This window comes from Columba livia, chromosome 20 (assembly GCF_036013475.1).
Source record: "Columba livia isolate bColLiv1 breed racing homer chromosome 20, bColLiv1.pat.W.v2, whole genome shotgun sequence".
Classification (NCBI taxonomy): Eukaryota; Metazoa; Chordata; class Aves; order Columbiformes; family Columbidae; genus Columba; species Columba livia.
The window spans coordinates 6,595,164-6,621,379 of NC_088621.1; the positions used below are offsets into that span (position 1 = coordinate 6,595,164).

General features: G+C 42.9%; 1 protein-coding gene across 17 annotated transcripts in view; it reads right to left on the reverse strand.

Moving 5' to 3' along the window:
* The window catches only part of CUX1 (cut like homeobox 1), a 263,714-nt gene that overhangs the window by 208,720 nt on the left and 28,778 nt on the right, over positions 1-26,216 (reverse strand). For all 17 annotated transcript variants that reach the window (XM_065037091.1, XM_065037092.1, XM_065037085.1 and 14 more), the window contains exon 2: positions 4,868-4,978. In XM_065037091.1, coding sequence (XP_064893163.1) covers positions 4,868-4,978 — 111 coding nt within the window. The remainder of the gene's footprint in view (positions 1-4,867; positions 4,979-26,216) is intronic.

A 26,216-nucleotide genomic window follows, 5' to 3' on the forward strand; every position in this document is an offset into this window, starting at 1 on the left:
GGAATTTAAGAACTTTAAATTTTTAAAAATTGAGCCCTTGCATAATAACGGTGTTCATTTCCTTTAGTTACGACTTGCATTTGTTATTTTTGTAAAAAACAACACAAATGGATCACCCTACTAAGCAACGCCATGAGTAAAACTACTACTCTTTTAACAAAGAAATCTACAGGCTGATCTTTCTCTCTCTTTTGCAGCAGTGGCACTACAGAAACACCACCGAGCACAAGCCTCACTCAGTGCTAAGACACACTATTCATATGCTCATTTATTTTGTCTTCTAGCACCTTCTAATGTTCTAATATGCTATTTTCCATCTATTTATCCGAGAACATACTTCTATGTCTGTGTTTAAAGGTTCTCCCACGTCCTCCCGCACCTCTGCTGATCCAATCTTGCATCTGCTTCACAAGCATCAATTTGAGCATTTACAGGTAATCTTAGCTTTCGAAATCTCACCAAAAAGTCCAATTGCAACCTCAGAATAGTGAAGGGCAAAACCAGTGAGGAATCAGCTGTCCAGCTTACCACCAGGATAAAAACACAGTGACCAGAGGAACAGGTTGGCAGGAGAAGCTCCTGTATCCAAATATCCACTTTAAGCAGATGTGCCACATCTGTCTGGTTTTTTAGAGCTCAAATTCTCACATTAGAAAACCAGAATCTTAGTTTATTTCCCAGGCCCCTCAGGCTGTTCTTTAGTCTTGTGCTTGGTTTAATGACCCGTATTTCAGGTGAGCCTGGTAATAACAAACCAAGCTCAGCATTATCTCATTTACATGGCTCAGTCATAAAGGAAAACAATGGTGAGTTACAGGTTAAACTGATTTAAGTATTACTGTCTTCCCTCATTCCAACCCGCCTGGACACCTTCCTGTGTAACCTCATCTGGGTGTTCCTGCTCCATGGGGGGATTGCACTGGGTGAGCTTTCCAGGGCCCTTCCAACCCCTGACATTCTGGGATTCTGTGAATCTCACAGAGGTTAAAAAGAATCACAGTTACTCACAAAAGTTCAGGAATTAGCACTGCAAGAAAATAATCAACTGATGCGGGGTGGCATTTCACATGATATATTCTGAGATGTCTTCCAAGGAACAGTCACGTAAAATGGATGTTTCAGGTAATCTCCAACCAGCCTCAGCCTTCCCCAGAAGCTGCTCAGGATGAAACACACTGAGACCGAAAATACTCCAAAACACCTATGAGCAGCAAGTCTGATTTGGCTTCCTAAAAGGTCTCAGGACGTAAGAGTGGGTTTGTAATAACAGGAATTTAAAGCCCTTTCTAAGAGTTTCTGCATGTAACAACCACCACCAAACTTTCTGTTCTCGTAAGGTTCCCACACATGAGACTTCTCCCCAGATTTGTGTCCCCGTGTGCCAAGCCAGAAACCCTGTTTTCACATTTTTTAATGCCGAAAGCCCCAGAGGCATCCCTATAAACACGAAAATACTCTATGCCTTTTGCAGCTATGTGATAATTCACAAGGAAGGCAGAATTGACCCAAATAGATCTGTCACATCTTTTAAAGTTAAAAGAAACAGGAGTATAAATATCCTCAACTTCCTTAGTAATTTTTTCAAATCCCCTTCTGCTACAGAGCAGATTGCTCGCAGCAGACATTATGGAAAGTGGAGAGGACATCCCAGACAGCAATGGATAGGAAAAGCCACGGCAATCGACACTCGTCTCCTGATTAATGGTGAGATTGGCCACAGCAGAGGAACAGAGATGCTGGAACAGGCCAAACCACTGACAGGGATGCACACAGAATGAAAAAGAAAATGGAAAGTAGAATTGTGAAACAAATTGTCACATTTAACAATTCCATCTCTGCAGCTGTGGGTTTTCTTATACCCAGAAAGATGTTACTTCATTGTGGAAACGTGAATCAAGCTGTACACTGGGTTATTTATCCGAAGAACAGTTCTTGCATACAAACTGGTTTTCTACTACAGAACTGTTATTCAAAAAGAGAATGTTTGATGTTTTAGTAACATAAATGTATCAATTTGGAAACACCCATGTCTCACTGTGTTTCCTGCCCAGGTCCAGAATGGTTTCACCATATTGGGTAGGTTTTCAGTGCAGTTTTGGAAAAAATCAGGTTGAGTAGTTCATAATCCTGCCCTTCTCATTTTCAACTGTCTGACAACACTGCCTAAGCTTGGAGAAGGATTCACAGAGCTCCCTCCGGTTTGGGGAGCCCAGAAAACAGCTGAACACACAGCGCACAAGTTGAAATTTTTGTGCAAGCAGGAACACGAGTGACATTTTCCAGCCAGGACGGTTGGACATTGTGTCACCCGGTCTTTGTCCCCTGTCAGAACTTCTGCATCTGAGCCACCTGCTCTGTGCCCCAGGAGCAACAACTCCATCTCAAGTCTGTTACAGCTGCCTGTTCCCACAATTCGGACACTTTCTGCTAATTACAGAATCCCAGAATGTCAGGGGTTGGAAGGGCCCTGGAAAGCTCATGCAGTGCAATCCCCCCATGGAGCAGGAACACCCAGATGAGGTTACACAGGAAGGTGTCCAGGCGGGTTGGAATGTCTGCACAGAAGGAGACTCCACAACCCCCTGGGCAGCCTGGGCCAGGCTCTGCCACCCTCACCATGAAGAAGTTTCTTCTCAAATTTAAGTGGAACCTCTTGTGTTCCAGTTTGCACCCATTACCCCTTGTCCTATCATTGGTTGTCACCAAGAAGAGCCTGGCTCCATCCTCCTGACACTCACCCTTTAGATATCTGTAACCATTAATGAGGTCACCCCTCAGTCTCCTCTTGTCCAGCTCCAGAGCCCCAGCTCCCTCAGCCTTTCCTCACACGGGAGATGCTCCACTCCCTTCAGCATCTTTGTTGCCCTGCGCTGGACTCTCTCCAGCAGTTCCCTGTCCTGCTGGAACTGAGGGGCCACAGCTGGACACAATATTCCAATTCTTTGACCCCATTTCCATTTTTTACTTCTGTCAGGGAAAGTAGAAGAGTTAGATTGTGTCACTGTTCAGAAACAAAGCTGCAGAGAGCACATCACAGCAAAGAAGGAAGAGCATAATAAATAATCAGGCAAGCTTATAAAGGAACATGGTTTCACAGGAATCCCAGGACACAAGATCAGGGTGGAGAAACCAGCACAGATTTCCCCAAACCCTGGGGATGTTCAGAGTCACTGTTTTGCAGTCCCTGAAGGAATTCAACACCTCTATTCTCTTCCAAAATATTCTATGGAAGGCTACTAAACTATATCTTATAAAAGCATATTTAAAACCTTACCTTCAAACAACTTAACAGCCAGGCCATTCACTTCCATATCTTGCTTACTGGAAAGAACTAATTGCATAACACTTCCCCACTATATCACTTGAAGGAACTATACAGAGTATGTAATTTTCCTCTCCACATCAACTCCCACCGAGTTTCTGAGGCTTTCTCACAACATACATAGAAGAGCAGTGTTCAGGGTGGTTTCTTCCCTCACAGTGACCTTCTGCTCCACACAAATAAACTGGGTCAAGAGAAATCATCCTAAAACATGTGTAAATGTGCTATCAGCTGGGAGGCGGCAGCTACAGCCACAGTCTGCAGAATCTGCCATTTTCCTTATAGGAAAAAAAGAAAGGAAGGAGACACTCAAGTTTAGGTGTTGTGGAATGAATTCAAGCTTCTAGCAAACAATTTGAAAATGTGTCCCCAGAATTCTATTTATTGTCTGGATTTCGTACTATTTTCCATACCCTCCATGTTCTTTCACTTCTTCCCCTTTCCAACAGCCGGTTCTCTCCTGCAAAGACAATCCCCCGATTCCTCGCTACCGCGTTCACTCTCCATGTTGTTTTGCTCCTTTTTAAAAAAGTCCTGATCTTTCAAAGCTGCAGTGCCCAAGTTTTCCTCTTTTTTGCACAAACAGAACTGATTTCTGCCCCTCGAAGCCCCTCGGGGCTGCTGTTCCAGCATCCCTCTCCAGGTCAGGCTCCTCCAGCATCTCTCCCTCGGTACCAACAGGCAGCGAAGCAGCAGCTGCTATTTGAGAAGCAGCAACAAAGGTTAGAAAACCCGCCGGCTGCTTCTCTCCCAGGAAGATACTTGGAAGGAACCAACACTTGTATATCCATTATTTGGAATGGGCTTTGAAACGCTACAACATCCCTGGATGAACAGATTGCTGGCAATCGTCAGGAGGGGAACAGACAAACCGAGCACAAAACAAACCAACCAAGAAAAAAACCCATTCATTACAGCTCATTAAATTAATTTATATGTATTTTCTATACAATTATGGATAGACACACACACTGCACATGCAAGATGAGCAGGGAAGAGCTTTTTGGCTACCACAAACACCTTTTCCACAGCACCCGCTGCGTGCGGCGCGTCCTCCGAGCGGAGCGTTCCAGGAGCTCAGCACTGACCTCGCTGCCTTTCCAGCGACATCAACAGCAAAGCTTAATCTGATTTTTGATGGGAAAATGAGCATCTTTGAAGTTATGCCCTTGATGTAGATTTATTGAGGCAGCAAAATGTCACTTTCTACATCCAAGTGCTAAGAGAGTTTGGATTAGCGAAAAAGAATTCTTTAAAAATTCTGCAGGTTTTACGTTATTACAAAATTCCGAGCGAGCCTGTTTGAGGTCTAATGTTCATCCTTCCTCCCAAAACATCGATTCATATTTCATTATTTACAGAGTGCAAAAGCTGTCTGATGAGAAAGCCATCAAAGAGAAGCGCTCTTAGTTAAGATGGTGGACTTCACAATACATACAAGAAAATCATGGAAACAAACCGTTAAGGGAATAAAAAACCCACTTACACAGGCCTAATACCATTTACTACAGCAAAACCTCAGACGGGAATGGCTTTTCTCCTTACCTCGGGAGTGTTCTTCTTGAACTCGCGACTTTGCTCAATGAGTTTTTTCCTGGACTGCTCACTTTCATCTTGCCTGTTCGCCAATATTGTTGCTGTGGCATCGAGCTCTCTCTGTCGAGAAAAACAAAACAACAAAAGGAACTATAATTAGAGCTCCGTTTCTCACAGGAATTAAAACAAAAGCTCCTATATACATCGTGTCGTTTGGAATATCGAGGGGACTGGACTACAGAGCAGCACAGAACAAAGCACCGAGCTGCCAGGAATGGGACCTCCTGAATAACACCCAGTGAAGTTCTGCAACCTTTTTGATTCATAAGTTCATTTTTCTCCAAAGCATCCATGGCTTTAGCACAACCCTGGACAGGCCAGCAGCAGTGGGCACGCAATAAACACCTCCTAATAATTTCCCCAATCCAGTGAAGACTATAGATCTTGGAGACATTAAAAGCCAGTTTTATTTTCACTTGCCTGCTTTTTAAAGATACTGGATATTCCCTTTTTTTTAATCACTCCATGAAAAAACAAACCAAACCACCGCAACCAACCCTGATTAACTCAAATATTGGTTAACCTTATACTTCAGCCTAGACTGGTTATGCTTCAGTAACTCTTAATTTCAAGAGACACACTGGATATAATTCTACACTGTCACAGCATTGCTCTTTTTCCACTTAATTCTTTCCTTATTTAAACAGAAAATTATCTTTTCATGCAACTGGAATCTATTCTTCTAAAATTATTAGCAGGTATCTCCATTTGCTCCCCAAACACATGTCTTTTGTCATCTGTCCAGGAAGCCAATGGTACCTGGGGTGGGTTAGAAGGGGGTGGTCAGTAGGTCAGAGAGGTTCTCCTGCCCCTCTGCTCTGCCCTGGGGAGACCACACCTGGAATATTGTGTCCAGTTGTGGCCCCTCAGTTCCAGCAGGACAGGGAACTGCTGGAGAGGGTCCAGCGCAGGGCAACAAAGATGCTGAAGGGAGTGGAGCATCTCCCGTGTGAGGAAAGGCTGAGGGAGCTGGGGCTCTGGAGCTGGACAAGAGGAGACTGAGGGGTGACCTCGTTAGTGTTTACAGATATCTAAAGGGTGAGTGTCAGGAGGATGGAGCCAGGCTCTTCTCGGTGACAACCAATGATAGGACAAGGGGTAATGGGTTCAAACTGGAACACAAAAGGTTCCACTTAAATGTGAGAAGAAACTTCTTCATGGTAAGGGTGGCAGAGCCTGGCCCAGGCTGCCCAGGGGGGTTGTGGAGTCTCCTTCTGTGCAGACATTCCAACCCGCCTGGACACCTTCCTGTGTAACCTCATCTGGGTGTTCCTGCTCCATGGGGGGATTGCACTGGATGAGCTTTCCAGGTCCCTTCAACCCCTGACATTCTGTCATTCTGTGATGAATGCCAGATTATGCTCCAACAGCTTCTCCCAGGCTGAGCTGCTGTTGCTCAGCCTGGTCCAAGTGCATTATCCCCATCTCGGGTTCTTTGCTCAGAGCTGTGCTGCCCAGTGTCACCATAATAGATGGAATGGATCACTTATCAGCCTATAAACCAACAACAACTCAATCTTCCATGTCAGTTTATTCCTTTGCTGCAGTATTTCCATGCAACACGGAGAGGAAAAAAAATTTAAAAGGCTAAACCCTCCACTCAGCTGCGCACAGCGTTCCCCAGGTCACTTGGAATTATAATCAAGGATTCATAAGAGGAATTTAGCACTGTTTCCTCTTGTTATCAATTAAAAAGGAGAAAAACCTGGCTATGAGAAAGAAGTCCATTAAAAGGAAGAACAATGTGCTAGAGCAAGAGATGAAGCCGGTTTCATCACGTCACCCCGAACACGCCTCGACCCGCACGAAAACCCAACGTCCTCCAGCAGAAAACCTGCTGCACCGCTGGCATTTGTCACAGCTCAACAGCCTGTAACAAACCAGACCAAAAATACACAAGCCTGGGACCTCCTGTCGGGTCTAATTACACATCCCCAGCGGTCGCTCAAGTCCCTGACCAGGTCATCACCACACAAAACCCACCGTACAAGTCAAGCAGATCTGGTTGCTACTAGAGGGTTTGCATCCACAGTTCACTATGCGCTGGATCATGTACTTCCAGTGGAACTGGGCACCCAGAGTGGGGAAACAAAGCGGGAAAACAAAACATTTGCCTCTTCCTATTTTTGCAAAGGTCTTAGAAATAGCAACCAACGACAGGTTCCTACGGGACACCTGCTGAACCCCATTCTGCAAGTTTAAAACAAAGAACGTACAGAATGAGCAGGTAGATAATAGTGTCCAGATAATCTGTGAAAAGGTCTAATTCAAAAGTCTTAGTTACATTCTTGTATGAACAAATCCTGTAACTTCGAATGACTGCACGGATGTACATGAGTTTTATGTGACTTCACAGTTTGACCTGTGGAGGAAAAAAAACCTTCTGCAATTTCCAACTCCAAAGCATCACTACTTTCCCCCCCCCCTTTAGCTTTATTACCACATAATAAATGTATGGACCATAGTTATCTTAATCCTTGGAAATACGCTAAATATGACAAATGGATTTGAAGCCAGGCAGCATGCTGGAGCCAGTGACCTAAATATTGTCACTGTAATGCTTAAAAAAACCCCTCTATTTCTGACTTGGAGGAAAAAAAACAGGGCAATATGTCCACCAGATCTTGGTTTGGAATTCTGTAACATATGTGAAATCTATTGCAGAAAAGTGGGAAATACTTAACAGTTGGATAAACCACATTTGAAATTCATCCCAGCTAAGTTTATGCAAGAAAAAAGAGCAACAGAAACCAATGTGGTTAAGCAGTACTATAAAGAGCAATATAACGGCTAAGCAGAAGGCTTTTAAAAAATATAAACAATCTGGTACGGCCAGCAACTTGGAAAACTATATTTAAAAAGGAAGCACACATTTAAAGCAAAGCAAACACAAATCATGAAGAGGGAATTTCAGTAGACCAAAGAATCAAATGCTTTGTTTTACAATGTAGAGTGCTGGCGAGCAACTTTACAAATGGAAAAGCAGGCTTTTGAAGACCTGTACGTCCAAGTTTAGAGACAAGAAACGGGAACTGATTAAAAAATTAATCACGTTTTGTATTTTGTGCTGCTATGAAGAGTCAGGGAGCAAACGAACAGCCTTCTTGCCCTCACTGCTCGACTGATCCCAGCGCCGCGATGCGTTACTGCAGGGACCTTCCCATCGCTTCCAGAACTCCTGCTGGGACAGGCCCGGGAATTCCTCACCGCAAAACATCTCCTTATGTGACATCTCGGTACGGACATCGCCGAGGAGAAATGCTGCCTGCAACGCACTGAGCTGAGTGAGGATGAGGGCTGAAGCTCCTGCCCAGCATTTAGAACAGCAGATGCAGCAGGATGCAAGTCCAGCTGAGGAACAAGAGATATCTAGCCCTGTATACAAGATCTGATATAAACCAAGATACTAAATCTTCAAGCTATGTCACAGTAATCCCCAAATCAAAACTATTTGAAAAATCACTGATTTTTTTCATCCTTACTTGATCTCAACCGCGTACAATGCAAGTTTCATTTATTTAAATCTAATATTAGATATAGCATTACGACCCACAAGCACTAATGGAAGACTTTTCACACTCTTGTGACTCAGTCTCATGAGATACCTCCATTTTCGTAAAAATTCAATGTGGCCAATGCATTACTTCTGCAAGCAAGCAGTATTAAGGAGTAAGTAGCATTAACTTCAGGATTTCAAACCTGAGTACTGTATAACAAGGGTATAGATGCTTCCCAAGCTTTGTAACCACTCTCTAAGTAGATATTAGCTAAAAGGAGATGCAATACTGTACAGAGAGAAGCACACTGGAGAGTCCTTTAGCGGGTGAAAAAAAAGACCATGTCTCAGTATCATTCTCCACACCTTTGAAATCAAAAAAGTTCCCAATGAAAAGCAAAGAGAAACCAAAGCTCAAAGGTGCTGCAGTGGTGACCTGGCTACAAAAAAGGATTCAAAGCCTGGAAGCTTTAGTTCCACTGATTTAATACTGGCTAATAAATTTTCTGGCCAAAAACAGCCACCTTTCAATTGTCCCTGAAAAAAGTCAGTCATGCTTGGGGCACATTTTGAGAGAGAACAAGCAAGACCATTATCTCCTCCCCCTTGCCCCAAAGTCCCATCGATTTAGGGCAGACACAGTTCATCCTGCTTAAGCCACAGATAACTAAAGAACTCTCTCCAGGGTTTCTGCTTTGACCCATTTTAACAAATTTACTGGGGGTGGGAGGGAGGCAATGGAAAGGGATGAGATGTGAAAGTCTTATGCTCTTAAGTGCAGGAGACGTTAAAAGCAACCTTCAGAAAACACACACGAAAGGGTTTCTTTCATGTAGTATAAAGAAACAAACCAAAACTAAAACTAGGAGGGTCAATCCACTACCAACTCTAACAACAATCAACTTGAAGTGAATTTGCCTTCCTTTAATGCAAGTATTTCCAGGCTATCTCATGCTCCCCAGGAACTGTCCCTGTTCATTCTGCCCTGTTCAGACCCCTCTGTGACCACCAGGTCTTGTACCAGCACAAAAAACACAGTTGGAAGGAGGGGGGCTGCTGGAATCCCCCCGTTCCACACCAACCTGCAACCTGTACACCCCAAGGAAGCTTCAAATCCAGCCCTTCTGCGAGCGGCGCCTCTCAAAGTTGAGTCCCATGGGCTCTCCAAGAACTACTCACTTGGGAAAATGACTCTAGGAAGAATTTGAGCTTTCCTGGATACTTATGAAGTTTCTGTTCACAAATCCGAAAGGTGGAAGAAAATGAGACTATACAAGCAGGTGATTATTTAGCAAGCGACAGGACAAGAGGAAATGGCCTCAAGTTGTACCAGGGGAGGTTCAGATTGGATATTAGGAAAAAAATCTTCCTGGAAAGGGTTGTCGGGCATTGGAACAGGCTGCCCAGGGCAGTCAGTGGTGGAGTCACCATCCCTGAAAGGGTTTAAAAGGCGTTTAGATGAGGTTCTTACCGACATGGTTTATTGCTGGAGTTAGGTTACAGTTGGACTCAATGTTCCTGAGGGTCTCTTCCAACCAAAATGATTCTATGATTCTATTCTAAGCAGAGATAATCCCATGGTGCCAAGGTTGCTCCCGTCAATGAAACTGCACTAAAGAGAAGAATTTGGGTTCCCAAGAAAGCAAGATGCTTCAGCATCCCAGTCCCCGCCAAAGCTGCTCTAACATAATCTACCATAACCAATATTCATTCTCTACTTAGAACCACTATTCCTATGTTTCACATGGAAAAAGTTATAAAAAGCTGCAATAATCATCCGCAAGTACTGCAATGTAACTGGATCCCAAAACTTGGTTATTCTCCCATTTTAAAATGCTTAATCCCTGCTGTGTTGACCACAAAGCTCTTACACTGGAGCAAAAGCATATATCACAAGTTTAAGACAGACTCTTTTTCTGGCAGATTTCTAGTCATGGACCCAATGCTGTGCCTTCAAAAGCCTTCGGTGCGGCTGCAGATGTTAACAGCACGTTTGCACCATAAACCTGGTTTTGCATGTTACAAGGAGAGACACAAATTACAACTGCACTTAGGAGTTTTCTACCAGTAAACGTGGTAGTAACCATTTCCCCCGAAATCTTGTTCCTGTGTACTTAAGGTATTTCCCTTTATCACTGTTTCAATCAGTTACCCAGTCTACACGATAATTTGCTACTGAAAGGAGTTTTCATTATTCTCATTTCTGTTTTCATCCTCTCTCAGGATCGCATTTGTCAGACCTACCGAAGCTCTCAATGGAGCTTTTTGCAATTTTTAATTTCCTATTAGAGGAGAACTCCTCAGTGCGGCGATGACACCAATGCAGAAGTGTTGGCACAACTCTGCATCCGTGCAGCATGCCTCTCTTGGGGAAATTTTACATTTTCCCAACAGATATATTAGATAATCTGTTCTTCAGTCTTAAAAAACCCATAATTCTCACCTGTTCTGAGCCTACATACTGATTACATAAGTATTTCAACCATTATAAACTGCTTTGCAAGCTTGATCTAGATTATGCCCAGGGAAGCAGCCCCAAAGATGACACTGGGAGTTTTTGTTAATGTCTATTTTGACACCAATTCCAATCTGAAGGTGCTCAGGAAAAGTAAACATGTTGTACCAATGCAACAAGGGAAGAAGTTTCTTTTGTGTAAAATGAGTTCATGTCTGCCTCGCTGTAAAACCCTTTCTAGCACAAGCAAAAGGAAAGATCGGAGAGTTCAAACGCAAGCGCAACAGCAAGAACCACCATTCTCCTGCCTTACAAATCAGCACTGAATGATGAACACATAACGAAGACCAGAATACCTGCTCTTCACACTCCTGGAGAGAAGAAAAAACCAAAACCACCACCACCAAAAATCAAACCCCACAAGCATCACACAGAACATGGTTGTTAAGAAGCATTCTGCCATTTGGCAAACCGATGCAGCTACCTTTCACACACAGAATTAGTTAGGAAATTATTTAATCACCACATTTTTATTTCCATGTACTCAAGTAATTTGACTCCAAGTAGGTTTTTAAACAAACTGGAACAAATTTTGTGCTCCATGCAATGCTTTTAGACAGCAGGATGACCATGAGCCAGCACTGGGCCCTTGTGACCAGGAAGGCCAATGGTACCTGGGGTGGATTAGGAGGGGGTGGTCAGTAGGTCAGAGAGGTTCTCCTGCCCCTCTGCTCTGCCCTGGGGAGACCACACCTGGAATATTGTGTCCAGTTGTGGCCCCTCAGTTCCAGCAGGACAGGGAACTGCTGGAGAGAGTCCAGCGCAGGGCAACAAAGATGCTGAAGGGAGTGGAGCATCTCCCGTGTGAGGAAAGGCTGAGGGAGCTGGGGCTCTGGAGCTGGACAAGAGGAGACTGAGGGGTGACCTCATTAATGTTTACAGATATCTAAAGGGTGAGTGTCAGGAGGATGGAGCCAGGCTCTTCTGGGTGACAACCAGTGATAGGACAAGGGGCAATGGGTGCAAACTGGAACACAAAAGGTTCCACTTAAAGATGAGAAGAAACTTCTTCCTGGTGAGGGTGGCAGAGCCTGGCCCAGGCTGCCCAGGGAGGTTGTGGAGTCTCCTTCTGTGCAGACATTCCAACCCACCTGGACACCTTCCTGTGTAACCTCATCTGGGTGTTCCTGCTCCATGGGGGGATTGCACTGGATGAGCTTTCCAGGTCCCTTCCAACCCCTGACATTCTGGGATTCTGAGTTGAAGTGTGTAGTGACCACCACATAAAGCAAACAGAGGTCAAAAACTGAGGTGCTGATGTGGCTATCAATAAGAAAACTAACACATTCTTTCAAAAGTTTAAAAAAACAGGTCGCTTTGTTGACAAGAACACCAGACACCACCACAAAGGTAGGGAAAGCGTGAACACATCAGTTAATTACTCTGAAAGAAACAACAACAAAAAAAAACGCCTCAGCTAAATGGTTGTGACTTGCGTAGCTGCTACAGGGTGGTGGGGATCAAACTACGTCATCTTCTGCCAAATAAAATAAATTACAGGAAACCAAAGGAAACCCACTGTTGCTTGCAAGGACTCTGCCTGGGCAAGACACAAGGCGGCCTGACCGTCTGCCTGGCTGGTGGGTCACAAGCTGACCAAGACAAACCAGCAGCCGTGCCCAGCATAGGCCTCACCGCACCACAGCGGACAAATTACCCGCTTTAAGTGGTGCCAGAGGAGGCAATAAGCACATTCTCAAGCCCACAGCAGGCTGGGTCCCACACACACCAGCACCGGGCTGGAATGGGGAGGAAAAACCAGTCTGAACACATTTCTGATACCAGCGATTCATCAGGTTTGAGCTAGGAGGTGCACAGCATCCATGGCCAGCAAGACACATTTTTGATAGATAATTTTTAAAAGAGTTCTGTCCCTTAAAAAAAATAATAATAATAAAGCAATTAACTGATGAGTAATTACAAACTAATTAATGCATTATTCCTGTCGTTTGTTCAAATCCACCAGTGCAAGAGCCACTGCGTTGGGTGGAAAGGGATTACGCTGCCATTTTGTAATAAAGCGCCGTCACAGACGTCAGCTCATGTCTTGCTTCCAAGTAAGATCAGATTCATGAGTTATATTAAATAACTCCTTTGACCACAGATCAAAGCAAAATGTAGTCTGAAAAGAGCGGTTTGAATAACAAAAGTTGAACCCTTTAACTAAGCTCTGTTAGATCATTTAAAGTATTTAGTTACTCCCATTTTCGGCCTAAGCTTTGCTGGCAAATGAAGCATGACCATGCTTTAAGCAAGACACACACTGTAACACAGACCAGGATTTATAACTTGCTATACAGGTTGCCACCAATAAATCAATAATACATATACACACACAGTCTTGTTTCGCTCTGAGTTCTGGCAACTTACTGTTTAAAAATAAAAATAAAGCTTTTTTGCTTTGTTTTTATTCTAAATGAAAACAAACACATTGCTCACATTTATTTAACTTTGCCCAAATCCTAACTGCACTGTGTCATTTAGAACAACAACCAAAAATCACACTTATTTTCCCTTTGATGACATGCTATTCGTTTTACTTTTAGGGTTTTTTAACAATATAGAGACATGGACCACCCGACCTGAAGCCCAAGACAACCACCACTCAATGATCTTTCCGTCTCCAAATGCGATCACCGATCTGGAAGCTACTTAAGCTGTTTCCAAACATTTGGACATAAAATATTTACCAACAAAAGCTTAAATACACACTGAAAAAGCCACCTAAAAATACTTTTATAACCACGTTCCAAACAAGTAATTCCTTGAGGGATGGGAAAAAATTAAATTGGACTTCAACTAGCACACCAACTCATCTTTCGCTTCCTTGTCGTGTTTTTGGGCATTGCAGAAGCATTAAGAAGTACTGCAGGTCAGTGAGGGTGGCTGAGCCTGGCCCAGGCTGCCCAGGGGGTTGTGGAGTCTCCTTCTGTGCAGACATTCCAACCCGCCTGGACACCTTCCTGTGTAACCTCATCTGGGTGTTCCTGCTCCATGGGGGGATTGCACTGCATGAGCTTCCCAGGTCCCTTCCAACCCCTGACATTCTGGGATTCTGTAAACTGAAAACAACAGATTTGGTTGCAGTGGCACCGTCAACCTTGCTATGAGACACTGTCACTAGAAAGTCCTTAATTTTGGCTATCAAAACCAATTTCAATTTCTTGCACTTTAGAGCAGTAAAAACAATTCTGTGAAGACTCTGTGTTTACAATCCCTCAGCAGAGAATGCAGCTGTCTCAATCAATGCTGATTGTCTGTTAATTAGTTCAGTTTTACAAGCTGATGGAACAGATTACTTCATTCCCTTCCCACACACAGAAAGAAACTCTACAAATATAGTTATCTGCAATACAGTAATTTTTGCTTCCCGGCAATTTGGGGAGGTAGATGATGTACCAGGGACACAAGTGATGTCTCTACCAAGAAATCATTTACGTTTGTATCTTTTGAAAACGCTCTGTCATACAGTGATTTTCAGTCCATATATCTCTCTCCTATTTGAAAACTGAAACAGAGCAACACTTTCCGAAACAGTGGCACTACCTCCCCTCTTTTCACTGGGGCTGATACCAAGTCCAGACTTATCCACAGTCCTTTAGCAACAGAAGCCAGGTCCTTATAAATAGTTTCCTGTCTATATTAAGTATTTAATCAGAAACACATTTTGGAACCCAAACCAGCGCCCAAATTCGTGTCCTAGAGCAGCACGCTAAGGTTTTTAGTGAACAGTTTGACGTTGTTATCACCGTTCGCCATCCCCATGCGCTTTTCAAACAAACCACAAATAAATAGCGGGATTACCTCTGAGCTGCTCACAGATTCATTGCCTCCCGTATCTCCGCTCTTGATCTAGACACTCTTGAAGAAAAGCCAAATTTTACCTCTCATATACACAGATGAGAGCGTTGGACACTCTCATCCTAACGCCAGAACGCACCTCTGTTGAGAAAACCGAGGAAATACCATAAAGGCTTAGGCCTGACAATATGAGTATTTAACCCAAAAATGCCTCTTCTGAGATGAAATAACACGCTATACATTATATCAAATAATAAAAGCTTTGCTTTGAGACTGGTTTTCTTTCTCAGTCTAGATCCTACATGACTGGAAGGGCTGGAAAAAAAGAGTTCTAGCTAAAGAACATCTGTGTATTTAAAAGATGTATCTATCTAGGTAACTAATAAGTTTATTGCAGGAAAAGTGAGTTGACAAATATGAAGCACCATAAAAACCATGAAATTATCAGTCCACCAGAGCTGGGTTTTGGCGGCATAGCTGGCTGGTAAGTACAAAAGATAATCTAAATAAAACAACTATTCTTCTACACAAAAATATCTATAGAGATCTGCTTCAACAGCAGAGAGCCTACAACCTCTTAATGCTTTTCAAAGGTCAGTATTTCATTATACACAAAAATGAGAATTTTTGCATTACGAAGTGAGTCATCCAAAGCATTTCACTGGAAACGTCTTGCAGAGAATTCTCTGGATTCACAGGAATGGCACTGGGGGAGACGAAGTTTGAAATGCAGCATTCGTCTCACATTAGAGACATTAACCTGAACAGCAAGGGACCTAAAAACAACCCCCATTCTGCTGAAACTTGATTATTTTTTCAGCTATTGTTTTTCACTTAACTTTAGCTAAGTCTTATTTATACAGTCCTATAAGCAAAGGTCAAACTGTGCTTAAACCCACCACACGTTTATTCTGCTCTCCTACCTCTCCACTTCTTTCATGTCACGCAGGAAAATATTTAGAATTTTATCCTGGCTTTTCACATCCTTTAAATGGGCCGGAATAAAAATGGAGAGGAGGGGTGTTGTTTGATTTGGCTTCTTTTTTTCTTAAGCTTTATCTGATATTTCTTGGGGATGTTTTGTCGTCTGTCCCATTCTGCAAGCTGCCTTACCCAGCCTTGAGGACAACCGGTTGCCTTCCCGGTTTGAAGCCGCTGTCGCTAAACATGCTGCAAACGCTACGTTTAGTAATGTGGACTTAAAAAAACGTATTGCTACAACACTGGGGACGCGGCCCCGGCTTTCACGTGCCAGGGCACACAGTTCCAGCCCTGGGAAGTTTCACCCAAGTTCCTCCTTGAACCGCTGCCATTCCTCATGTTGCAACATCCCGGACGCGTCTTTTCCCACACGGACAAGCGGAGCCATGAACCTGCACCCACGGAACAGCAGATTCCCATTAGAGGAGAATATTTGGAAAGGGATTGCTAGATGCTGGTTTATGTACCACTGCAGATTAAGCGGTATCGGTAAGCCCACAGAATTTTCTTCCCCGTGATGCCTCTGGTTATATTAGTTCACTATGAATCTTTAATTTTTGTGCTTTATGTGTAGTAACGTACAGGATTCTGCAGTTGCAGATGGAAAGAAAAAATCTCAAAAGGACTTGTCAACCTTTCCTCAATCTCTGTCAGTACTCGGCAAAACACACACTCGAGAGGTAACTTGCACAGGTTTGCTGTGGGATGAGCACTAAAATGATGAGAAACATTTGGGAAAAGTCATGCATGATACATCATCTACTTTTTCAAGGCACCACCGTTACAGTTACAAGGCAAAACCACCACCTACACACAGTACCTTATTTTTGTCTAGAAACCTCGCTTGATTTGTTTCTGTACACTTCACACTTTGTATTTTATACATTTCTAGACAGATTATGCTCTAGAAAATCATCTGGGAAAGAAAGGAAGAGGGACTTAGACGATGAGCTTAGGAATTACTCTTTGAAAGCAGCACAGTTTCTTCTGTGGTTCTGTCCAAATAATAATAGGGATACCAAAAATAGCCATTAATTAAACTAGCAATAAACCCCGAAGGCAGAGCCGGCCTTGCCCATCTCCCCGCGGGGCTGCAGCGGCCCCCACCACCTCGTTCCTTTCCCCACCATGTGTAGAAACTATTTCAAGAAATGATGCAAATTCCTTTTCTTATTTTGATACTCCTAACCTTGTGCTTTAATCCGGCCCTTTGTGGGTAAGGAATAAGTCTACTTTTGCATTTTAATACTGACTACACAAACCAGTCCACGCTCAGCTTCAAAAATCTTTACACAATGTGCCCTAAATATCCAGCCAAAAAAGAATGACAAAATTACACATTACTTCTGTCATTATTCGCTCTCTTACCATATGTCTAAGGTAAGCAGAACGCTATCTACATAATGGATTCAGCCCTGATAAGTCTGGCCTGCCGAGGCTGGTGAACCTGAGCTAACACTCCATCACTTATTTACTGCATCTCTAAAGCATTTCAGATTCTAAGCTGAATATATATTTCACACAGTACCAAAACTTTTAAATATCCACAGGAAGATTTCATTTTTATAGGCAATAAACATTAAATCTAAAGGACTGGAACATAAAAAGTGTTTTAATACCATATAAATCACCTTTCCCTAGACAGAATAAATCTCTGAAGGTTTTAAGGACTGCAATATAAATTTTTATGGCAAATTATCTACATAGAAATTACTTGCATGAGATGCACTTTCACTTCTCTTTCTCATTTGCATAGCGCTGACAATCTTTTCAATCACAACGTTCAAACCAATTTGGAAAGTCCAGGGCACAATGCACGGAAGCGCTGGCTGAACGCGGGTGGTTCCTCCTCCTCCTCACCACGGTTCCCCTGACTGCTGCTCCCCGGCAAACACAGACCCTCGCTTTGCAGGGATAACAACGCTAACACATAAAAATTAAGGCTCAGATGAATAGCTACATCTCCTTAAAAAGAATTTGTTGGCTTTTCTAACACAGAAGCGCTGCTACTAGCCCTCACAACTAAGAGGAGATCACTTCATGCTGTGAGTCTCCCAAAGCAAAGAGCAACAACGGGCTTAGCTGGAAGGGTTTGAATTGAGGAGCGACAGCCAAAACTGTTCTCTGGGATGCTCCCACGTCCACAACGCCAGGATCTTTCCTTTGGATCCCTCCATCATAACGAGATGACACCCTCAGGTTTCTAAAAGGCTCTGACTTCCAACTAAACAGTTAATAACCACAGAAGGTGAGAGGCCGATTGTCATCCATGGTGACACAAGAAGCGATCGCTCCTGAAAGCTTCTGTCTCAGCCTGTTGGCATAAATACTTCCTCGTAACTACAGCAGAAACACGCACGAGATGCGTAATTCCCGAGGCTCCAAAGGACGGGCACCGGCGAGGTGTGGTATACCACTGTTACCAAAAATACTTTGGTTTATTCACCATTTCATTACAAGGAAGGTGTGCTGACAGGGTTTCCCATAGAAAAGGGCAGAATTAGTTCTTGGAAAAGCTCCTGCTGCCTCGGAGTCAGGTCTGAAATGTGCTCAGCACTTCACCGAATCCTCCCCTTGAGGGACATCAGAGTAAATACAAAGTTAAAGCACCCAAAGAACTGCAAAGTCCCAAGGAGAAAACAAAAAAAGAGTAGGAAGTTTGCAAAAAGAGCTAAGAATAGCACATTATTTCCAATGTATATTTCCCTTAGAAAATATTTTCAGGACTTCTGTGCTACCAATCAAGTTAAGATAACACAGCAGAGGAAGAAACACAAGCCGGTTCCCAGGCGGTTTCCTACGCTTCAAAGGTATTTACTTAATAAGTACCATGTATGGATAAAATGAGATCATCAACCTAGTCATAAGATGGTTCTCCAGATTTTTAATGAAATCATGCACGGTATGATTTAAAGAGTGATCATTTGTGCACGCTGACTACAGGAAGCACACGCTCCCCTGCCAGAACGCCCCGAGATGTTAGAGGGTTGAAGATTATGACTATTGGAGCAGGGGAGGGAAAACTCCATTGAAATACATGAATCGCAGTGACTTGCAAAAGAATTACAGGGTCATTTCTAAGAGTTTTGGCCAATGCGATGAGGCATTTGCTTCCTATCTGATGAAGGACTGAAGTGACATAAAGCTTTCTTCTATAGGATTTCACAAGCTTTTATTACTTTCCTGAATTATCTTTGAATCTAGAGGATGGGATATTATTTTCTTTTGAAATGCCAGGTTGCTGCTAGTCTTCCCACTTGTACGATCCACAAAACCTATTAACATTTTCAGTAATTAACGCTAATACTTGAGAAAAAAAAAGCCATTGTGTTAAGAAATGCTTTAACAAGATCAAGAAAGAAAACAAGTGCTTCTCAGACTGTATATAATTTATTTTGCTACGTTTGGTTTTGGTTTTTTTTCCAGAGAAAACCAAGTAGGGACTACGTATCACTGTGTTCCAGCACCTTCATCCTCCTCTTTTCCCTCTTTCCCCACAAGCAATACTGTGCAAATTTTACAAAAGCATTTATTTCCTTCACCACAGAAAACTAAACCCTTTCACAGACCATCTCCCCTCTGCACTTTCCTGTTGGGGAGAAGGAAAAAAAGGGGGAAAAAGCTTTTTGTACTCTTCTCTGCCTGCAGTCTTAAGCAGCTTGGTAGGCAGAAGCTGTCTTGGATTTTTCCTTTCAATACTTTGAATCTAAGTTTATTTTTAATAAGTTGGGCCCCTGCAAAGTATGAATTTCAAATGCTCCAGGATTACATATATTGCTGCCTGGGCAGCTTTGCTGGCTCTCCATACGGTGTGAGAGCACGCGGATGAGTTCAATGCACAGGAGCAATAATCAAGACCTCCCTTTAAATGAACTTAATCCTGGAACCAAGGCGTACCGGACTGGAAAGTCTGAGTCAAGTTGTGGCTGTTTTCCCAAACAGATCATGAAAGAACATTCAGCCCTAAACCCAGCGCAGCCCAACTGTGCATTTTATAGGATACTTATCTGTGAATCAGCAGATCACAGACTTGAAGGCCAGACATTCTTCCCACTCCAGCCTTTAGTCATTTGATCAGGAGAGCCAAGAAAGAACTCTCTGAAGAAGCTTTCAGTGGTACTTTTCAGGAAAAAAGCAAGTTTGTTTTTTTAAAAAAATCAAGGGGGAAACAGCAACCCTGAAGGTAGCAAACAGAGATTCCAAAAGGAAGAAGCAGGGACCTGAAATGCCAAGTCAAGCCACACTTACTGCTTTGGGGTGGGGTGGAGAGCACCTTCAAAATAACTACCTTCTAAGCGGCTTGAGCTTGCAGTCAACCCCCCCGGCCTAATGCACCCAACCAAAGGTCAGTAAATTCCCTGGAAAATGAATCATTTTAAAGATGAAATGGAAGCTGAAGAAAGGTTTTGAACATGGGTCAAAGAGGCCCTTCAACACACAGTCAGGAACAACCACTGAGCACAAACTGCACTCGACAGTCGCTACTCCATCCACCAGCCCCTCTCCTCACCTAAACCCACAGAATCACAGAATATTAGGGATTGGAAGGGACTTCAAGAGATCATCCTGTCCAATCCCCCTGCCGGAGCAGGAACACTGAGATAAGGCTACACAGGAATGTGTCCAAGTGGGTCTTGAACCCGCGAACCCGCCTAGGAAAACCATCTACTTCAGGGAAAAGAAATAAAATCCACAGACCATTGTACACCCTGCTGTAATTTAGTGACAGAAGGAGGCACAGAGCGCTCAGCACTTGGGGAAATAAATGGTTACTGTTTAGTAAATTATGGTTTTGCTATTATAAGTTATAGTCATTTGAACTTAAATATTACTAAAAAATAATGCAAACCCACGTCTGCCCACAGGCACCAAGCAGTAGTTGGGAGTTGGCGCCCGAGTTTCCCTGAGGACAGGCTGCACTGTGTGTGCCAAGAGCTGGGGACAGACGGCTGGGATTAGAGGGACCTGGGCTTGGACTTGGTTTGCTCCACACAGTTTTGTGCAAAGTCTACATTTACATGTCCCAGAAAGTACCACTACTGGAGGGTGGGCCCCAAATTGGTAATATGGCCACAGAAGGATATGACAGAACTTTAATGTTGGTACCTTCTGCAACTACTTGCCCTAAAATGATGTGGTTCTTTGTGGAAAACTGTAATCCAAAGCCTAAACCGCAAGGCCTTTCTGGATGGCACTAACAAGACCATAGCATCTGCTGTCAAGTTTAACGAGTTCCACCAAAGCTACACACAAACCTCAGATAAATCTGTAAAACAAAATCTTTTCCTTCTGGGTATAAGCCAGTTCTAGAGTTAATTGACTTCTTCAGACTTTGCCCCTAAGCGATGTCTCAGTTACAAAGCAGAAGAAATGGAGACACATGGCATATATATGAATGTGTTGTCAGGGGACTGCTGCTCAGGACTTTGAATACATTGCCCCACCAAAAAGATGACATTCTTACTTCAAACCCCACCCCAAAACAAAGGTTTGCAGTGACATCAAGATCCAGACAGTATACCCAGTTACTTCTGGGCAACTTGTCTGGCTTCAGTAGGTTTGCTCAACTGTATGATTAATCTACATTTTCCCCCTTCAAATGTACATAGCAACTTTTCCTCAAGCAGATATTCTCCTGCGTGCATCAGCTAGATGGTCACGTCTTCTGGTTCTGAAGAACAACCCAAATGCCCCATCACCTACACAGCAGGAACCTCCCACACTTCACAAAACATCAAAGACCCAGCAAAAATATCCTGCAATCTTCCCAGCACGGGTGTGTATTTTCACTATAACATCAAGATGAAAAGTTCTCAGTAAGATTCAGGGCACACTGTTAAGTAGTTTTTAGATACGTATTATCATCTACAGACAACCATGTTTGTGTGAGAGTAACAACATACTCAGCCCTCAGAAACCTCCTACTGCTGGGCTGCGACTGCTTAGACAGGGCTCTTAGGATGAAAATGCTAGGCCAGGCTCAACTCAACCCTAGATGGCACTGCTTATCACTCATTGGCATGTTCCTCGCTCAGCTACGGGAACCATGCCAACAAACACTCTCATCACACCACAGACTATACATTCGAAGGTATACGGTGAAACCGTCCTGGGCGGCAGGGCAGGAGCCCCTATTTCAGGAACAATATCTCATTTACTGCTCCAACACCTTCTACGTGAGTAATGGTGGGACTGAGGGACAACCAGTCCTCAGCCCAGCACCTCTGAGGAGAGATCTGCTCCTGGAGAGCGGGCTGATAACCACATTTAGACACGAATGTCAATGGGAATGCTTTGCTCTGCAAAGCCAAGGAACAAACTCCCAAACTATTTTCCTTAAATAATTCACTGAAAAAGAATAACACCACAAAACCAAACAAACACAACCACACACAAACCAACTCTGTTCTGTACAGCAGAAGGTGCTGGATCAGATTTTTAAATGTTTTTACTCAAATACAAGCTAAATCACTGACAAAGAATTAAACAAGATTTTCAGAATACCCCATAACTGGCTGGTGCTTTTCAGGTAACAGTCATAGTCTCCATGTAAAGTCATTCCATCAGTTTCCCAGGGATGGAGGTGAGGCTGACCTGTCTATAGTTACCCGGGTGCTCCTTCTTGCCCTTTTTAAAGACTGGAGTGACATTTGCTTTCCTCCAGTCCTCAGGCACCTCTCCTGTTCCTCAAGACTTGGCAAAGATGATGGAGAGCGGTCCAGCAATGACCTCAGCCAGCTCCCTCAGCACCCACGGGTGCATCCCATCCGGACCCATGGATTTATGGATGTCCAGATCGCCTAACTGCTCCCTATTGCTACCTCAGAACTATCCCAGCCCCAGCCGGGAGCGCGGTGCCCTGCACCCCAATTTTAACCCGTCCCCCTGTATTTCTGAGGGTCGATCAGCAGCGCAAAGAGCAGCATCTCACGGCACCTTAGGAGAAGAGAGGGAATTTGTTGTTCCTCCATCACATGCAAAAATTAAGAAAAGGAACTTCTCGCTATGCTTTTTATAACCTGGGATGTTGTTGAACTGTCACAGGTTATTATCATTTCAGATAGACTTGATAATAGTTTAGACATAAAAACACTGGTACTTTTTTTTTGTTTTCGGGAGATTTGAAATGACAAACCAACCCACTGTCAGCTCCCGGTCTCACCTATCTACTCTCATTTATTTACTTCTTTCTCCTGTCAGTGAGCCAAAAACTGGGGAACGTAGCAGTGAGGGCGCCCCAGATGACAGGAGGGACTGGATCCTGCTGGAAAGCAAGTCAGGAACCTCCACGTGTTCTCGGCCCATCCTGCCCTCCAGGGAACCCATTAGCAAGAGGGTTTCTTTTTTTGTTGCCAGCAAAAGAAACTGGTAAGGAAAATGTGTTCATTGCTACTGTTTCTATAACCCGGTTTATTGCACCGAGATGTTCACAAGGACTCTGGTTTAGCTGCCAAATTCGAGAGAGAATTCAGAGTTTCATTTTGCACAAAGTAATCAGTACTTCGAAAGACATCACATCTCCAGACGTGCTAAAGGTGGGCATCAAATAGTTAAAACCATAACCAAATCTGGTGGGGAAATATAATCAAGGTTGATAACTGACACGATGCTTAAGAATTATGGTAAAGTTTTAAGAAGCTGATCTCAGTCTTCTCCATAAGAACATAAAGTAGATCAAGTTAAAGTCCTTCCAGAGTACAAGGTACATTCACAAAAAAGTCAAAGTTCCTGTTCGTCAGAAAAAAATAATTAAAAGATTAATTGCCTCTACTAAACTCTGGGGAGAGGTTTAATAATTCAACTTAAAATACCTGGTTAAAGGAGATATTTTGTTTACAGAAAGATCCCAGCGTTTCTTATCTTTCTAAAAAGAATATTTGTAAGAGTCTCAAACCTACATTAAAACGTAATATTATCTTCCTTCATAATTAACATTGAAGTCACAATTTAGTGAGTACAAACCAGGCGCTACTTTTTAAACGACGTTTACAAGAAAGGTGATCAGATTTGTCATGGTACATGGCTGCCCAAGTGACCCACACCCTCCCAATCCTACTTAGCAACCCGGCCCCAAATATAAATGGAAAGTATTAAAGAACACAGTGTCTGAATCAAGGAATAAAGGCAAGTGGCAAAGGACAAGTTTTCAATGTGACTAGAAGGAGCACGGGCAAAAAAGGCGCCTTTAAAACAAAAGAATGAAAAAAAACTATGGCACTAGATACACATCACCGTGCAGGAAATCCTGCCAGATAGCATCTGCTATATAAAACTGGGATTTTTCGCTGCAATGACACAATTTGCATAGTTGTCTTAAAAGGAAATAAAATCTTTGAAGAAAGATGCTGTTATTGTACCTGGCGCAGTGCACCGCACATGCCAGGGCAAAGAGAAAAAGAAAAGGATTGCTACGACAATTTAAAAAGGAAAAAAAAGAGGGTTTTTATACCTAATGCTTCGTATTCCAGTATACAAGTGTATTCAGTTGAAACTCCAGAAGATAAAGTTGGGAAACCTGTTTACATTTTTGTCTTTGCACAATCCCGTGCATTAGCAGGCCAGCAATAGTAACGAAAGTAACTCGTCCCAAACAGCTCGAGCCTGCCAGCAACGAGAATTAATGGGAAGGCAAGGATTTTCTTTTGATGTTGGAAAGACTCCAGTAAAAACTGGTTTGTACATGGGAACATGGTGTCAGACTAGAAGAGAATCAGCTTGTCTGACTTGTGGTTTTCTTGACAACATTCATCTTCTCTTGGCCTGATAGAGAGCAATTAGTGCTTGTCAGTTGAATCATGTGTTATTAAGATCATTCAGGCATTTTTTAATTATGATTACCTAAACAGACAGCAAAAGAAATTCTCAAGCAACTTTAACAATCCACTTCCTTTTCAGATGCTTCCAAGTCTTTTCTCCTTTAATGTTTTAAAAGTAAGGTGTAGTATTTTACCTACAAAACCTTAATACCTTTTCCATTTTAAACACATAAAAAAAGACCGAAGCCGAAAACCTACGCACTAGCAGATGTTGTCTGAGTAACGACTTTTTTTTGTAGTTAGATCCATCTTCCATAAGCCCAGCGAGCTGCTCTAAATGCCAAGACTTGTTTTAAAACACCTAAACTGATGCCTAATAGGTTTGTAATGATACAGCATTCCTAATACATATTTCTTTCTTTCGCCATCGCAGATTTAGAATCAGGATATGAGCAGTGTCAGGACTGACATCATCCTTGGGTGGTGGTTAAAACTCCTCCCCAAATAAAATGGTTCCTTATCACTGACTTGGACAGTTTTTCCCACTGAAAAGAAAGCTAAAAGCAAGACAAGACAAGACATAAAGTTTCTAGTTGCTTAAATTCCAGATATCAGAGTAATTGGGTTTTATAGACCTTGCACAGATGAGATCAGGACAGCTCGAGTTTTATGTCTTGAGCTTAGAATACCACTTTTAGAGCAACTATTGTTTCTTCCCTTTGGCATTTCTCCCTTCTCTTTATCAGGGGATTTTTCAAGTTTCTATATTAACATTTCCTTTTTGTCTCTTTCCTCTCTGTTTGCCGCAAGCCTTGCCCTGCACAACTCGCAAACTCTTCTTGCTGTGCCATCTGCTCCTGCAGCAGCCACAGGCCTGCGCGGCCTCTACCAAGAACTGGGAAATTCACTTAAATCCAGTTAAAATACTGACCTCCCGGGGAGCCCCTCGCCCCAGCGCATCGGGGAGCTGCGCATTTACGCTGCAGATGCAGGAGAAGTTGTTCTAAAAGGAATGCACACTTCAAAACAAACAGTAAATATTTAACAAGTGCACTGATTTTAATAGGCCTCAAAACCTTGCTCCTAAAATGAATGATGTTCAAGTATCTATTACCGATTCCCAGGAGTACATCTAATGAAGGATCCTTGAGGATTCTTCTTTTTGGAAAGATTCTTCACATTTGTTTGCAGCAACAGCAGGGAAGCACAACAGTCGTAAGACAATTTTGCCTACCATCGATACTGTATTTACCACCATATTTAAGGGAGTAAAGACTCATACAGAGAATAGTGAATATTTCAGGAAGAAAGAGGATGATAGCAGCCAATTTCCTGGAGTGGAACAGATGCAAGTTAAGGGTACACTGTCTAATAAACACCTCAGAGCTTATTAAAATGGCAGCTGGGCAGATGAACGATGAAGGGGCAACTTTGCACATGCAGATACACAGTAAAATAAAACAGGAAATATTGGGATTATTTTAATTTAAACTGGGTTCTCTTATGGGCTCTGGTTCCAGTATATTATGTGTCTCATTCTTCCATTGGGGAGAATCTTACAGACTAGTTCCGGAGTACTGCAAAGAAAAGAGGAAATTACTCATTTTTGGCTGAGCTCTGAGCAGAATATTACTTGCAGGTTTATGAACTATTATGGAAATAGAAATGCTGACCAAAACAGTTAAATCTTCATGCACTATTGCTGATTTCTGAGAAAGCAGACACAAAACTAAAGTGACATCCAGGACT